General features: G+C 32.4%; 1 protein-coding gene across 2 annotated transcripts in view; it reads right to left on the bottom strand.

The window, feature by feature from the left end:
* Nucleotides 1–6,575: 6,575 nt before the first annotated feature.
* Nucleotides 6,576–16,485, bottom strand: part of LOC143063288 (uncharacterized) — a 37,903-nt gene continuing 27,993 nt past the window's right edge. For both annotated transcript variants that reach the window (XM_076235344.1, XM_076235345.1), the window contains 6 exons: nucleotides 15,796–15,836; nucleotides 14,374–14,433; nucleotides 12,643–12,724; nucleotides 9,802–9,828; nucleotides 9,244–9,426; nucleotides 6,576–6,752 (listed from right to left, as the gene is read on the bottom strand). In XM_076235344.1, coding sequence (XP_076091459.1) covers nucleotides 6,616–6,752; nucleotides 9,244–9,426; nucleotides 9,802–9,828; nucleotides 12,643–12,724; nucleotides 14,374–14,433; nucleotides 15,796–15,836 — 530 coding nt within the window. In that variant the 3' untranslated portion in view covers nucleotides 6,576–6,615. The remainder of the gene's footprint in view (nucleotides 6,753–9,243; nucleotides 9,427–9,801; nucleotides 9,829–12,642; nucleotides 12,725–14,373; nucleotides 14,434–15,795; nucleotides 15,837–16,485) is intronic.

Below are 16,485 nucleotides of genomic sequence, written 5' to 3'. Positions count from 1 at the left end.
TTCTTGAAAATAAAACTTTTGCTTGAAGATAGTTTCAAATATTTTAAAGTAGCAGAACAAACTAAGGGAACAAAACTCGAAGGGAAACAGACAACGGCATGACGATTAATTGCAGACTACGATAGAACAATCAATTACACTAAACACTTATCAAAAACTATTGAATACAACCTCTTTACGTTTGGTTAACGTATATATAGAGCCCTTCAGTTGTTCTTAAAATTGCTTTAAATTGAGATTGTAAATGAGGATTGTGTCAAAGAGACATCTTCCCGACCAAAGAGCAGAAAACAGCTGCTCCCAGAGGCGGGCTTCAACATGTTCATCTGGTCCCTTAGCAAAAAATGTGTACTAGTTCAGTTTTGTAAACAGTTAATTTATAAATATGGCTATGACAATGATAATTCATGACGGCACAGCAGTGCTGACCACTAGGCTCGGGGAATTAAAACTCCACCAGCAGTGGTATCGACCCAGTGGTTGTAAATAAACCCATTAAAGATACCAGGATTACATTTTGTATTTACGCCAGACACGCGTTTCGTCTTCAAAAGACTCATCAGTGCAGTCATCGAAATATTAGATGCAGTGAAGGCGGGGGAAGTACAAGAAAATTTGCAAGAATGGTGTAGAACACTTACTAGAAGTCGAGATGAAATGATATTTTACTGTTTTTTTGTGTAGTTTAGGTAACCTATTCATAGTAGTGACCTTCAAATGTTCAGAATTGAAAACCCATTAAGCTGTGATGTGGTAATGCTATGTTTGTTTACTATATGGCTCTTTGTGGAGCGCATAAACTTGAATGCAGATGATTTAAAATGTCATTTCTAAGAACGTCCGTGTAGTATTTACGCAGTCGGTTCTGATATGGTTCGGAACAAACCTTTCTAAAATTTGAAATTATAAATTTTGAAATTGTGACAAAAAAGGAGGTTTGAACTGCCTCATGAAAAATTAATCGTAGATGGATTTTCTATGTGTCTATGTCCTTTCAGTCATATAGCTTATTAACTGTTGCGGTTCTTAATCACCATTAGTTTTTAAATATTTAACTTTCAGCGTACCTCAAATGCAGAGAAAGACCACACGTGTATTTAAATACATGCGAAGCATTAATAAATTACACATCTAAACATACCAAAGCTGAAGCATAACTGAAATTGAAGTACACATAAAAACAAAAATGAAAGAAGCATCAATATTTTGAAGCAATGATGTGTTGTAACTTAGATGCATATATTGGAGAAAATAGATTATTCATTGATTGGTAAGATTGTATAGGTGACAGTAAGGGCTGCATAAATACTGTGCATAAAATGTGCCTCTCGAAAATGCTCTACATTTTATACATTAAGCTGAAAAAATGTCCGACTGTCTGTTCAAAAGTTACGACGAGATAATTTTTAAAAGTATAGAAATGTGTGTATATATTTTTAAAAGTAACAGATATCAACCTACTATAAACTGTAAAAATGATCAGTAGTTTAAGACTTTCAATTTGAGGTCGACGTCAAGTCATAATGAAATTGGACCTTGACTTTTAAAGTGAAGTATGACCTTGATCTTCGAATATTTGAAAGGTTTAGTGGTACTGAGTTGTATAGTGGCAGTCCCATCTCTCTACGACTTCCGGTTCACAAGTTTGGTATTGCATCATATATTTGATGATTCATTGTGACCTTGATGAACTTTGAAATTGTCCCAATTTTTTTTACAATGTTGTCCTTCAACTGCAGATCATTTATTATTTAAATGAGTTGAAATATCTATTGTCGCATTAAAGATAATGCAATTTGAGTGAAGGCATGTTTTCTGAATCAACAACAGGTTACCACTTAAAATCATTTAGAAATTGAAGAAGTTAATATAGTTATATGCTTGACCACCTTTTCCTCCCAGTGGGCAGGGTGGGTCATTTAGTGCAAAAATTCAAACTTATCAGATGGTCAGGTTGTTGCATATCAAATGAAAGTCAACAAGGAGTACATTTCAAATATCAAGTTTACATGGGCTGGGTTGTGTCATTGAGTGCAGAAAATAAATTATCTTCTAAGGTAAGGTTGTTGTATATCAAATGAAAGGTCATCAAGTCTACATTACATATATCATACTTCCAATCTCGAAAATGTAGGCGGATGAGGTCATTAAGTGTATAAAGTGAAAATTTTCAGAAGGTATGCTTGTCGTATATCAATTGAAAGTACGTACATGTAAAGAGTATATTTGAGGTCAATGTCAGGTCATTACAAAAACATCACTTTTACAGGAGGACCCTTCTAATTTCTAATTTCGTTTTTTTTTCTTCCAACATTTTTTTGGCAAGGCCTCCCCACATTTCTTTTGAAGTTATTAAGACCAAATATGAACCATCGATAGACCTCATCATGAGGTATTACCAGATGACCCTGTTCAGGATTTCATCATCCCCTTTATAAGTTATCCCCCTTTTATTGTTTTTTTTTAACATGACCCCCTCTCGTTGTTTTTGAAGATATCATTACCTTATTTGGACGATAGATAGACTTTATCATGATGTATAGCCGTATTAGGCTGTGTTGGATTTTATCATCAATTTTGAGAGTTATATCCCCTTGATTCAATTCCATTTATTTGCAATTCTTAAAACAAAGGAGAAGGGTCACTAAGGGTTAAAATTGGCCCTGATTTTTTTTTGTTTTTTAGATTGGGGCAAAAAGTTCCAAATGTCACATAGAAATACTCGTGATAATACTACTAAGACAAAAATATTTTTTCTGGTACTTTCCTTTACTATTTATGGAGCAATGACCCCTTAAATTAGCCTAATTTGTATTAAAAGGTCAATTTTGGTACTTTTTGTCCATAATTTTAATTGTTTTTGGCATAATTAACCTTGGCCTCCTTCTACGATCCAAAAACTTTTTATATTGATGAAATCTATATCAAAATTGGAATCTTTTGGTTACAACACATTCTGGATCGCAAGTGGCGGCCAAGGTGTTTCAATAGCTTTTATGTCTGAAAAATGCACAAAATCATCATATTTTGACAAAATGTCTAAAATGGGCTTACTTTGGCGAAAATCTCGTAGTCTTATGAAAAGAACTTATATATTTAGCATTTATACTTTTGAAATAAACCCATTTACGAACCAAATTGAGACCTTTTGTGTGTTTTATGATAAAGTTGATATTTTAGGCCATTTTGTGCAATTAGTGAGCCTTGTCCTTTGAGATAGAATCGATTTCGAAATGGCAGTATGTACAAGAACAGTAGGCAATGTTAATTAACATAAACAACTATTTTGTTATCAACCCTTTTAAGGAGTTATTCGCCTTGAAAAATTATAAACATTTTTTTTTTAAATTTGTATTTTGAGAACTGGAAGTCGGAGAGACTTGAGGACCTTCACCAATAATCTTAAGTTCATGTGACCTTTAATTTGCACCCAAGGTCAAAGGTCACCGATAGCAAAAAAAAAATATGCGCTGCTATTATAAGCTTACATATTAAGAAAACGATAAGAGTTTACATACTGTGTATAAAATGTTCCTCTCGACGAACTCTACATTTTATACAATAAGTCCCAAAATGTCCAACCGTCTGTTCAAAAGTGACAACGTGATAATTCTTAAAATTATAGTATTGTGTGTATATCTTTGAAAAGGTAATAGATATCAACCTACTATAAATTGTAAAAATGATCAGGCTTTAAGACCTCCAATTTGAGGTCAATGTCAGGTCATGATGAAATTTGACCTTTTTAAAGTGAACTATGAACTTAAACCTGTAATACTTGAAAGGTCAAGTGGTCCTGAGTTGAATGGTGGTAGTCCCAGGTCTCTATGACTTTTGGTTGTCAAGTTTGGTATTGCATCATATATTTGATTATTCCTTGTGACCTTGATGAACCTTTTGTTATACAATGTTGTACTTCAATTGCAAATCATTTATCACTTAGCAGATTTGAGATATCTGCTGTAGTTTCAGAGATAATTCAGTTTGACGTTTTTCGAGCGGAAGCATGTATTTCTGAATCAACAACAGGTTACCACCTGAACGTTTAAGAAATTGAAGAGTTAATCATGGTTATATGTTTGACCAAATACCAAAAACATTCAATGAAAAATATACCCCAAAAAATAATTTGAAATTTTCATGTTTTGCATTGACTTTATAAGTTTCATAAGTTCTATTTATATAATTGATATTGCATCATTTTTGGCACTTTGTCGAATGAGGTCATTTGATATATCAAATTGAAGGTCTTAATGAGCTCTACAAAAATAAACCCCCTTTTTCTTCCCAGTGGGAAAAGTGAGGTCATTTAGTGCAAAAAAGAAATTTTCTGGTTGGGGTTGTCGCATATCAAATGAAAGTCCTGAAAGCGTACATTTCAAATATCAAATAGACGTGCCAAATAAATGGGTTGGGTAGGGTCATTGAGTGCAAAAAATTAATTTTCTTTTAAGATAAGGTTGTTGTATAACACATGAAAGGTCTTATCGTTTACATTTCAAATATCAAATTCCTGTACCCCCAAGGGCGATTAGGGAATAGAAATATGGTCACTTGGTCTTCTTCCGACCGGCAGTAAAACTCTTGCCGAAGTGGGGCGTCCGTTTGACTGTGGGGGATGTATCAAGTTCGCAGTCACGTCCTGTCAGATTGGGGACGTTAAATCCGATGCCTCGTGCAAGGAGAGTGCCACGCTGTTTGCACGTAAAGAACCCTTGCAACAACTCTTTTAAGGGTCCGTAGGTGGCCTGTTGCAAGGCAAAATTTCTGTCCTTATCCAATATACTCTCATTTTCCAGTGGCAGTCCAAATTTCCCCGACCATCATCCCGGATGGCCTCTATTATTTCAAGACTACCTATAGTATTTATTGTGAACTTGTTCTCGTCTTGAATATGCATGTAATATTTGCCGCTGGACGTTAAGCAACCAACAATCAATCAATCAATCAATCAAATTCCTGTACTCAAAACATGAGTTGGATGGGGTTATTAAGTGCAAAAATCAAACGTTCTAGAACATAGTGTTGTCGCATATAAAATGAAAGATCATGAAGTCTACATTACGTATATCATATTTCCAGTCTCAAAAAAGTAAAAGCGGATGGGGTCATAAAGTGTGTAAAAAACGAAAAGTTTCAGAAGGTATGCTTGTCGTATATGAATCGAAAGGTCGTGCAAAGTACATTACTTAAACATCATTTTTACAGGAAAGACCTTTCAATTGTTTAATAAACAATTGAGATACTAGTTTATCTCATGAGGCTTTACCTAAATATGACCTAAAATTTATTTTTGTAGACATTTTATCTTCCAAACTTACTATACAACGTACAAGAAAAATGTTGTTCATATAGCAATCCATATTGAAACAGCAATTAATTTAGAATTGGGTTTTGAACATGAATATCAAAACATGGTGATAAGTTATTACAAGTGTTTGTAAAAGATGTTTATTGACCTTGTAAATGTAATTTATAAGGACAACAGTAGTATACTGCTGTTAAAAAGTCATAATCCGTTTAAGTTACATTTAATCCGAGTTGCAAAACTATAATCGAGGGAAAAAATCTAACAGGAACATGTTTCTCCTTTTTCTCAAAAATTGGGAACATATAGATTAGACAAATTTTTTCACTGTCTTATGACTGTAAAGCTGTAAAAAATTCCAATAATACATAACATAAAATATTCACTTTGAAGTATCATCTTGAGACAAACAAAGTAACAGACAACAATGAATGTACCAGTTGTAAAGAGTTTCACACTACAGAACATAAGTTATATTTTGATGTTTTTTTAAAAAGGCGTTAGAAGATTTTAGAACATTTGTGTTTGTTGAAAGCGAAAGTTATTCAAAAATGGGAGATGATTTTATGAGATTAATTTATATTCATGAATCTACTATTTTTATTTAACTGTATCAGTGAAACATTTCTTGATCAATAAGGTGGGTAGGAAAGTTATACTACAATGCATAATGATGTGTGTTGTTCAACATTCATGACATTTACAAAATCATTGAAATACAATCTAAAACAGATAGACCCGTTGTGTCAACCCAGTGAGCGTAGTTATGCTAGCGCCAAATGACGGTTTAGAAGGCATTTTACTCTTGAGAAACGGGAAGTTGTCAATTGGAAAGTTGAAACTATTAGTCTTGTCATATAAACTGACACCACACTTAAATGTCACAGCTACAACCCCGTCCTCTGTTTCCCGACTTACTTTTCATCGGTGTTTGAACTCCAATGAGCAACATCACGGGTGTCACATGGGTACCCATCTGTAGAACCTGAGCTCATTCGAGGTTTTTGCTTGTATTCGTGTTGCTCAGTCTTAATCTTTTAATGCTGGTGTTTGGTGAACTGTTGTTTGTCTTCTGGTCTTTTTCTTTGTTTACAATGGCATTGTCAGTTTGTTTTCGACTTATAAATGTAAATATCTCTTTTGAATCATTAGTATTTCTTTTAGAGACACACTCAATTTTGAGTATACAGCGGTAAAAAAGGGTTAAAACTGTATTTCATTTCCTTTGATTCGGGTTTCGTAACAACATCTCTCAAAACAAATCAAATTATAACATGCAATAACATTTAATAGCAGAATTTCAGACCTTATCCAAAGGCTGCCTCAAGAACTCTGGTACAGTGACCACAAAACTTGGCACAATATTGATGCGAAAATGGATTGACACAAATATTTGTTGAGTTGAGCAATAAGCAATCCACTCCTGGTTTATCTTGACATATGGCTGAAATAGAATGAGATTGAATAGTCTTAGAAATTATTGCGATATTTTTATTATTGCGAAATATTCGACAGGGTTATAATCGCAAATAATTCAAGACATTTTAGACAAATTTTATAGGAATTCAACAGGATTTTTCTTAATATCGCAAAAATTAAAATCGCATTTTAGTCTAAAATGACGAAATCTCAATAATAAATGTACGCAGTATTATCTGAATTTACAGTATGTTAAGCTATTCCTTTTTTTACTCATGAAGAATATTTTAGTAATTGAATTTTTTAATATAACCTTTCCAGGGAATGTTATTTAGTTTCGCTTAGAAGTTGTAAAGCCAAACGTTCGTCTATTGTACTAACTGATAAGCAAGGTAACTCTATTTAGTTTTACAATTGATTATGAAACTCCTCAAATATAGCAGACTTATAACTTAAATGTTAATTTTGTTCATATAATCTCACAATAAAATGACTTATAAATCAAAATAGTTTCAAGGCCAAATTGATAAGTTATTGATAAATGATGGTAATGATGGTCATTTGAAAACTGATTTTAAAAGATTTGAACAAGCAGGACTAGTTAATTTGCAAGACATACTGTAAACCAACTTATTTTCGCGGGTACTTTACTTCGCGTTTAACCCTTTCTAGCCCACTTCGCGTCGGTTTAATTTTACGATTTTTTAATTTAGTCGATATATTTACATAAGATTAGATCCAAGATTTACAGATTCGCGACGTTTTATATTCGCGTTTTTTTCTACTCGCAAAAAATCGCGAAATTAAATCGCTCGCGAAAATAAGTGTACAGTAATTGAATGAATAATATCATATGACAGCTTTAGAGGTTTAATGTTTAAAGTACCTACTACATGTTTGGACAACAATTTTTCTCATTTTGTTTACCCCCCTGAATATTTCAAACAAAAATCCTGTTGAGTAAAGTTGAGAATGGAAATGGGGAATGTGTCAAAGTAGTCCATTGATCTGTTCATATTTAAATTTTTCATGGTTACATTCGAACCTTAGAAGAAATGTGAAAGATACCATAGTGATTGATTGAAATTAAACTGACAAAGCCATGGGCAAAAATGAAAAAGACAAACAGACAAATAAAAGTACACACGACACAATAGAAAATTAATGACTAAGCATCACAAATCCTACCAAAACATTGGGTGATATCAGGTGCTCCGGAAGGGTAAGCAGATCCTGCTTTATATGTTGCACTCGTCGTGTTGGTCATGTTATTACAAACCCAGTAATAATCTAATTTGGTAGGTCATGTGCGTGAAAATTTAACAGGATTATAGACATAAGTAACATATCCGATATCATCTTTGAAACGAATATTCCATAACGGTCAACCAACCTGTTAATGGCGTCCATAAAATTTGCGAAGGGATAATTTCAATTTCTCTAATTTTTGTGCTATTTTCACATTTCCTGACCGGTGTGAGAAAAATATTTCTCCTCACTAGTGAAAAATCTGTTCTCGGCAAATGATTAGTCAAAATTTGATTATGACGTCAAAATGTTTTGTTTTCTTCTCAATTTTCCTATTGTGACGTCATGAAAAAAGGCGACCTTGCCTGATGACGTCGCATATAAAGAGCACAATTTTCTGAAAATCTTTGAAAAAGAACGATAAAAAGCATTAGAGAAACAGATTCCGACACTATAACTCGTGTATTACGATATTTCTCCACTCTCGACAGTTAAATTTTATTATTTAAAGGGCTCGGCAAGCCTCGCGCTTTAAATAATAAAATTTAACTGTCTCGAGTGGAGAAATATCGTAATACACTTGTTGCAGTGTAAGAATCTATATTTCACTATTTGGAACTCTTGGTTTAATTGCTTCGTAGTGAGCAGCAACCCTCTGTCAAGGAAATTAGTAAATGCCCTGCATAGTTTTATAAACCTTATAAAAAAAGTTTCTTTGTCTCTGTTCATGGCTGCTTTTAGTTTGTCTGACATGAACCTGTTTGATTGAACGTTTCAGCTTATTATCAAAATATGATTGCATTGTTATACTTTAGTGTACATATTAAAAAGCACTTCATAAGTTGAGTTTGAATTTCTTTCATGTTGAATCATCATTTTAAACGCCAAAGCAAACTTTTTGACGTATAATTTATGGAATACTTTTAAAGATAAATGACCAACAATCATGCAAAAAGATACCAAGGACATTTCATTTCTTGGATATTTTATAAGCTTAATAGCCAAAAGGAGCCGTAAAGCAGACCAATATCAAACTGAGGTCAACAATGATTCATGTAATTTTTAAGTTAGTCAATTCATGAATAAATCAAAGTCTAATTCATGAAGGAATTTAGTATCTTTCTCTAGTGCTGAAGCAATTTGTATGGAGATAAAGATCTCATCGAGACTTGCAAATCATCGGTAACTTGATTAACCAAAAGGCTACAAAAATGAAAGTATTACTTGATAGACTCAAAGCACATTATAAGAATATCTGTTTAGTTTACCTGTAGTTGTTGTTGTTTTACTTGTAGTTGTCGGAGTTGATATTGCAAGGGTTGATGCTGTAACTTTAATGGTGGTAATCGTTGATGTGTCAATTGAAGTAGGCGGTATTGTTACCGGAGTTTTGGTTGTACTAGGAGTTGTTGTTGTGGCAGGTCTTATCGTTGTTTGGGACGTTGATGAAGCTAAAACAAATAGAGTACTGTTGAGCAATGGTTAAGCAAACACAATGAAATAATTTTTACCTGTGTTTTTCAGTCAGATCATCTTTGCACGGAGCAGTATAAAACTAGGTTTATCAACAGACGAATTGAGATGAAAGATTGTTATTCATCACGTTGGTACCGGATAATTGACTACACAGCTGATGAATTTCGAAAATCCAGTAGTTACACGAGGTTCTGTTTGAGTTTGGACAAATAATGACCGGACTAATTCTCACTAATTTTTGCAAATCAAGTGGATAATTGCGTTTTGTAATTGACTGAAAATTAATCTTCACAAAACAACTATATAGTTCAAGACATACAGCAAGTAAACACACATAATCGGATATTTACCTTGATGATTGAGTGCATATTCAGCCACTGAAAACAAAGTAATAATGTAGAATGCCCATTAATTTAAAGGATATTAAAATTATTTCAATTGTTTGTAAAGCAAGTGTAAAGTTTCACTCTAACAGGTCTGATATTCGTAATGTACCCTATTTGATATGCAACAACCTTATCATCGTAGAAGAGTAAATGTTTGTCAATGACCCCATCCCTCTTTCGGATGAATATCAAAATTCAGTCAATTTTTTTCTTGACAATTCCTGCCTAGTTTTTAAAATTTATTTGATAAATATCGAACACGCAAAATAAGCATTTTAAAATCACGATGCACATAACATTAGATAAGTAGAACACGTGGAACGAGTAATATGTCTTACACGACTGAACGCCAAATAAAAAAGTAAAAACTCGTTAAACGTGAAATAAATCTACAACAATTTAACAGATATACACACACAAAAGGAAACTTAAAAGAGTGACCTGGTCGGACAGTTTTGAATCTAAGGTTAATAACACCTCTTGAGGATTGAAAATTTTAAAAAATTATTTATGTTTATAAACATTGCCACCTGTTCCTGTACATTTTACCATTTTTCAGTTCGATTCTATCTGCAACAATTTGAAAATAAAATGCGCAAATAAAAGAGATATTATTTCGAAAAGATATAACTCTCAATCGGGATGACAAAATCGTGCGCAGCCCCGTCTGGTTATTCTTCTTGATGATATGTACCTTTTGTTAAATAAAGGTCTTGATACCTCTAAAAAAAACGAGAAGGTGCAATGTCTTCTACAATTAAAGGGAGAAAAATTCTAAGGGTGACGAAGAAATCCTACAAAGCCTCAATTGGTAATCATCCTATAGGTGATTCATGATTGGTCATTATAACTCCAATGAAAACATTATAGGCCACGCCAAAGAAATGTTAGCAGAAATCAATAAAGTCTTTCTTAATTGAGGAAAAAGACCATAATTCAAACAATACAATAACAAACAAAATGTCCAAAATACATGATATTCTAAGAAACATGATTGTTTTCTTATTTTTGTTTTGGCTTTGAACTAGTGTAAGTAACTGTGAGTTCATTTAGATCTGCACTTATGGCCTTTTTGGCTGTTTGGAATTAGGGATGGATAAATACCCTACCAAGTCTGACCTGTGGGTTAGATTAATGTTTTCTGATTGTGTTGAACTAAGTTGAGCTGTTGATTTTTATAGTTAATATAGCAAATTGTTAGTATTTATATTGGGCTGTTTCACAACTCTCTTAGGTTAAGATGGAGGTGGAGAGCTCACATGTTCATCCCAATTATATTTTTATGTGCCTCTACCATGTCAGGAATATTTAGTGCACCTGTTGTCGTTAGTTCATACCTATTAAAAATTCTTTTCGTAGATAGTTTTGTTATACACTAGGCCGTCAGTTTTCTTAATCTAACGGTTTCATCTTTTATTATGTACGGGCCTTTTATAATGTGTAGTTTATTCTCATTGTCGTACGATTGCTTATACTTACTTGTCCAATTCATTTGAATTTCGGTTGTCTCATTGGCAATCATACCACACATCCTTATTTTTAAAGAGAATAGTGATCCCCATATATTCTTTACTATTACAATATTTTTTCAATGTTATGAATACGTTTTATATAAACGAGAAAGAATTCACATACCGTTAAGACAAATATGTAATTTTACTGAGCCCAAACACTTTATATGTTAAAAGGTGTTATTTTATTTAATAGGAAGTATAGTTGGGACCTTGTAATTTGATTCTAACAAAATAATCTCTGAAACTGATATTATCAAGATGCTTAATTCTTGATTGACCACATATTTGTTACTTTTGAAGGAGTTGTTTTTCAAGAAAAAAATTACTTTCCAAAGGGAACTCTTCTTGACGACTTGTACCTTTATTTAAATGAAGCTGACTTTATACAGAAACTCATTAGGAAACAAGACAACAAGTAAACAGTATCCTATAACTCCATATAATGTACTCTCACTAAACAATTAATAAATTGGCAAATATGCTTAACCCATCTATTCCATAGAAATTATCCGTATACCTTGACTTATAGCTAAAAATTAACAATGAGGTTCGGCTGAAAATGAAACTGTCCTGCAAAAGGGATGATTTTATTTTCCAAATTGTGAAATTTTCATTTTGATGTAGAAGCATTCCAGAGTTGCCTGAATGAGGAGTAAATATCTCCAAAATGATTCAAATGTCCAGGGCTTGTTCTTCTTAATTTCCTTGAGAAACGATTGCTGCTCAAAAAGGAACTTACTGGTTCCAAGTAGTTACTAGTAGTTGAAATCCTTCTGCCTAAAAGTTTAGGAACGTTATCATAAGTTAGATAATAGGTATAAAATATCTGTTTCACAGATGAATTGTCGTCCCTGCAATTCCGTTCACTTTTCCATGAATGTGACCTATCGAAATATAATTATTAGCGGGTTGGTACTAGCACGAGCAACGCGACAAGTGCCACCCTTCCTGATAGCACCTCAGTTTTTGATAGGGTTCATGTTGCTTAGTCATTAATTTTCTATATCTACATGGCACTGTTGGTTCTTTGTTTGTTTCTTCCTTTTTTTGTAGTTTTAGTTGATGCGTTTCCCTCAGTTTTAGTTTGTAACCCGGATTTTTTTTCTCGTAATCGATTAATGGCTATTGAACAGCGGCATTATTACTGTTGTCTTTATTTAGCCTTGGCTTTGTGAATTTATTATCGTCTTATGGGTTTGAATGTCCCTTTGGTATCTTTTGCCTCTCTTAAACTTAATACTAAAACGTTCAAAATATACACAAAATTTAAAACACAAAACATGATACTCACAAGTATTTGTTGCACAATTATTGTTATTGCATATACATCCCCCTTCGTTGACATCTTTATACGACATACAATTTTTCCCTATCTTTAAAGAAAATGTAACATAATGGGAATACATGAAAGTGTGTGCACATTTTCACTACGAACAATAAAAACAAGATGGTTTAGATTCATATTTATATCAATAGGTAATATATTTGTCTATCGCGGAGAGTAATAAATGAATTCAAGGCAAGAGTTGTTGATTTTTAACAAATATTTAGCTTTATCAGAATTAATTTTATGTTTATTCTTATACAGGTATGAATTCGTGCAGTTTTTTCTTTGTTTGTGTGCAAGTTTTATTAAGAAACTAAGGTTTCAACTCCCTCAGGCAAAGTTGGCTTTAGATGAATTTGGCTATTTACTTTAGGTATTTTTGACATATAGCTCTTCAACGGTGTTGGTAATTATACATCTTCGGATTTCAAACGTTTGGCTTTGAGCGTTACTGATGAAGGTAGATCCAGAAAAGCGCTTTGGACGCAAAAAATTATTAAACGTGTTGTAATTTTGACGTTGAAAAGAAAGGTCTTATGTTCAACTTTGTACTCGTTTCGGCTTTCAAACTTTTGTATCTGTGCGTCACACATAGGTCTTGTGTGGACAAAATACACTTCTAGCGTATTAAAATTTTGAACTTGTTGCCTTTTGTTGACTGTTGTTCGTGTGATTCTTTGTCAATTGTGTTCTCCAATTTATTTATATTGTAGTCCTGTGTTGTCATTTTGATGTTATATTTCACATGGCCATAAAAGTGCGAGGTTTGGCATGCCACAAAACCAGGTTCAACCCACCATTTTTTCCTTTAAAAATGCCCTGTACCAAGTCAGGAATATGGTCATTGTTATATTATAGTTCGTTTCTGTGTGTATTACATTATAACGTTGTGTCGTTTGTTTTCTCTTATTTTTGAGTGTAAATTCACATTGCGATAAGACGTGTCACGGTACTTGTCTATCCCAAATTCATGTATTTGGTTTTGATGTTATATATATATGTTATATTTGTTATTCTCGTGGGATTTTGTCTATATGTGTTACATTTTAGTGTTATGTCGTTGTTCTCCTCTTATATTTAATGCGTTTCCCTCGGTTTTAGTTTGTTATCCCGATTTTGTTTTTTGTCCATGGATTTATGAGTTTTGAACAGCGGTATACTACTGTTGCCTTTATTTAAGGGGTCGATGTGAATTTATTAATAAAATATGAAATATGAAAAATAAGATCAGATATAGAAAATGAATGGTTTGACCTGTAATAGGGACACTTATTCATTTTACCTTTGGTTATATATCTCTTCATTCGGTTTGGGTTTATAGGACGTTGGCTGTCAATTGCTTTACTTCGGTCGTTCACATTGAAATTACTTCAAACACAGTGCATCGCACACATACAATATAAATAAAAGTAGCAATTTCATTGTTTTCTTCTAAAAACTGTACAAATTTCCTCAAGTTATCCGTCAGATATTGTTATGTTGATAAGTTACTTTTCATAAACTTGTACTCCGAATCGTCTTTAATTAATAACTTTGTCGACATTAGTTTTTCGTGATTTATTTTGACTTCTAATAAGCCAACTAATTCATGTTAAAGTATACTTGTGGTCATCATTTCAAACGACTCCACATGAATATGTATATAACTTCTTAATTGTGTGAACACAAATATATATTTATCCATATCATACTAACATGAAAGGCAAGACATCTACTTGTGGCAACTCCTTGGTATGTGAATAATTGACAGAACATCTGAAAGATATACATGTTTAAACAGTTTTACGCGGTATATGCACATTTAATTAATATATATTAAGTCAACGATCAATGATCATTATTGTAACTATGAAAATGACCAAAAACATTTAAAAAAAGAGAAATTCCCCAGCACATATCTGTGCTAAGAAAATTATCGTTCAATTAAACATTTTCTGTTCAACTGGAATGTGTTGAAAATCAATATCAAATTGGAAAAACTGCACCATTTTTTTAAAAATAAAGACCCAATGTAACTAGTCTTATAAAAATAGATTATATAGTTTAAATATATATCTTAACCGTGGTCTCTCTCTCAAATAGTACATCCCAAATCGGTGGTAGAATATGAATCAAACACTTAAACCAATTAAATATATCCAAAACCCGACAAAAAGTTATTATTTTTAAGGAAATCATTTATTAGATTTAAATAAATCTCTAGGACACAAAACTGTTTTTATACCATCCAATATATAATAATAGAATATATGTATATCTGACAAAAAGTAGAATTAAAAGGAATGTTATTATACACAATTCCTTTCATCTTAAAGTAAAACTGCAAACACTACATATAACTACATAAACATTCAAATCGCAAAGCACCTAACAAAATACTAAAATCAAAACCCCCCAAAGGAAGGGATACCTACTGTCATATTTATGACTTGAAATATGCATTACCTAATGAAAAAATGGTAAAATAAACCTTATTCAATAGCTAGCTAAACCTCTCACTGACAGGCGCATACAAGTCTATTATATTGAACAATGTGTGAACAAAGCATATATAAGGTATGAATATGAAAAATAATGTAACAAAAGTCAACATTGTTTTATAATCGTAATAACTAGAAAAACAATCAAATATATCAACAAAGAAACACAAAATGTCATATAGACAAAGCACATACGCATAAAATTGAAGCAAACAATAAAAATGAAAGAAATGAACATACCACGATATCAAAATGGCAGAACATATAAGTACCAAGCAACACCAAAAGGATAAAATAAAAATAAGACTAAACAGTAAAGAGTAATAATTGACAAGAAAAATAAAACCACTATAACACATACTTAAGATGATAATTAACGTCGATGTCAAAACTTATAATCTATACCTCAACATCATCATGCATTATTAATGTAGTTCATATATCTATATCAAAAAGGTAACACGTTCTTTGAAATAACCCTGGTTCAATAGATATGTGCAAAATAAATAAGATTTGTTTTCTAAAACACATGTTGTTCAACTAACAGTCGTTTTGGTCGATTTACAACCGCGAAGATATATCTATGATTAGTACATCGCAAAACATAATTCTTGCGCTAGAAATATATGGTACTTACATCACTACGACACGAGGCCTGGTTGCATAAATATTCTGAGGCTGAAAAGCATTTTATTATTAATTGAAGTATCGCTAAATATTTAACATAATTATAAATTAAATAGTGATTACCCTTTCTAATGTATATTTTAACATCACTGAAGATACATTTATTGTCGAAATACGGATCTTGTGTACAAATGATTGCACCTCATGCTTGTGGTATAACATCTTTGTCGCAAGTTTATTGTTTTATGTATAGTATCAAATTAATAGTTAGATCCATTTTCTGTTGTCTCGTAGTTCTCTTATATTTGATACGTTTCCCTCAGTTTTAGTTTGTAACCCGGATTTGTTTTTTTTCTATCGATTTATGAATTTCGAACAGCGGTATATACTACTGTAGCCTTTATTTGTTACATCCTGTGATCAATTTATTTTGCAATCGAAAATGGCAGTCAGCAGGGTTTAAGAACATCAGTTGATCGACCTGCTAGTCAAATGCGTTTTGTTAAAATATACTTTTTTTTCTCACTTTGTTTGTCTTTTGGTAAATTTTGTTTGTGCAGTGCTTAGATCCTTCTACAACGAACTTTGTTTTACATGCACACGTTTGAAAATTGCGGTTTTTATCCAACTCAATCATATGTTTGAACGTAGTTTTCAAATTCGACTCGTATTTTTTAAAAGTTATACATATTTAACTATT

This window comes from Mytilus galloprovincialis, chromosome 2 (assembly GCF_965363235.1).
Source record: "Mytilus galloprovincialis chromosome 2, xbMytGall1.hap1.1, whole genome shotgun sequence".
In the NCBI taxonomy this organism is placed as follows: Eukaryota; Metazoa; Mollusca; class Bivalvia; order Mytilida; family Mytilidae; genus Mytilus; species Mytilus galloprovincialis.
This window is presented reverse-complemented; position numbering and strand designations above follow the sequence as displayed.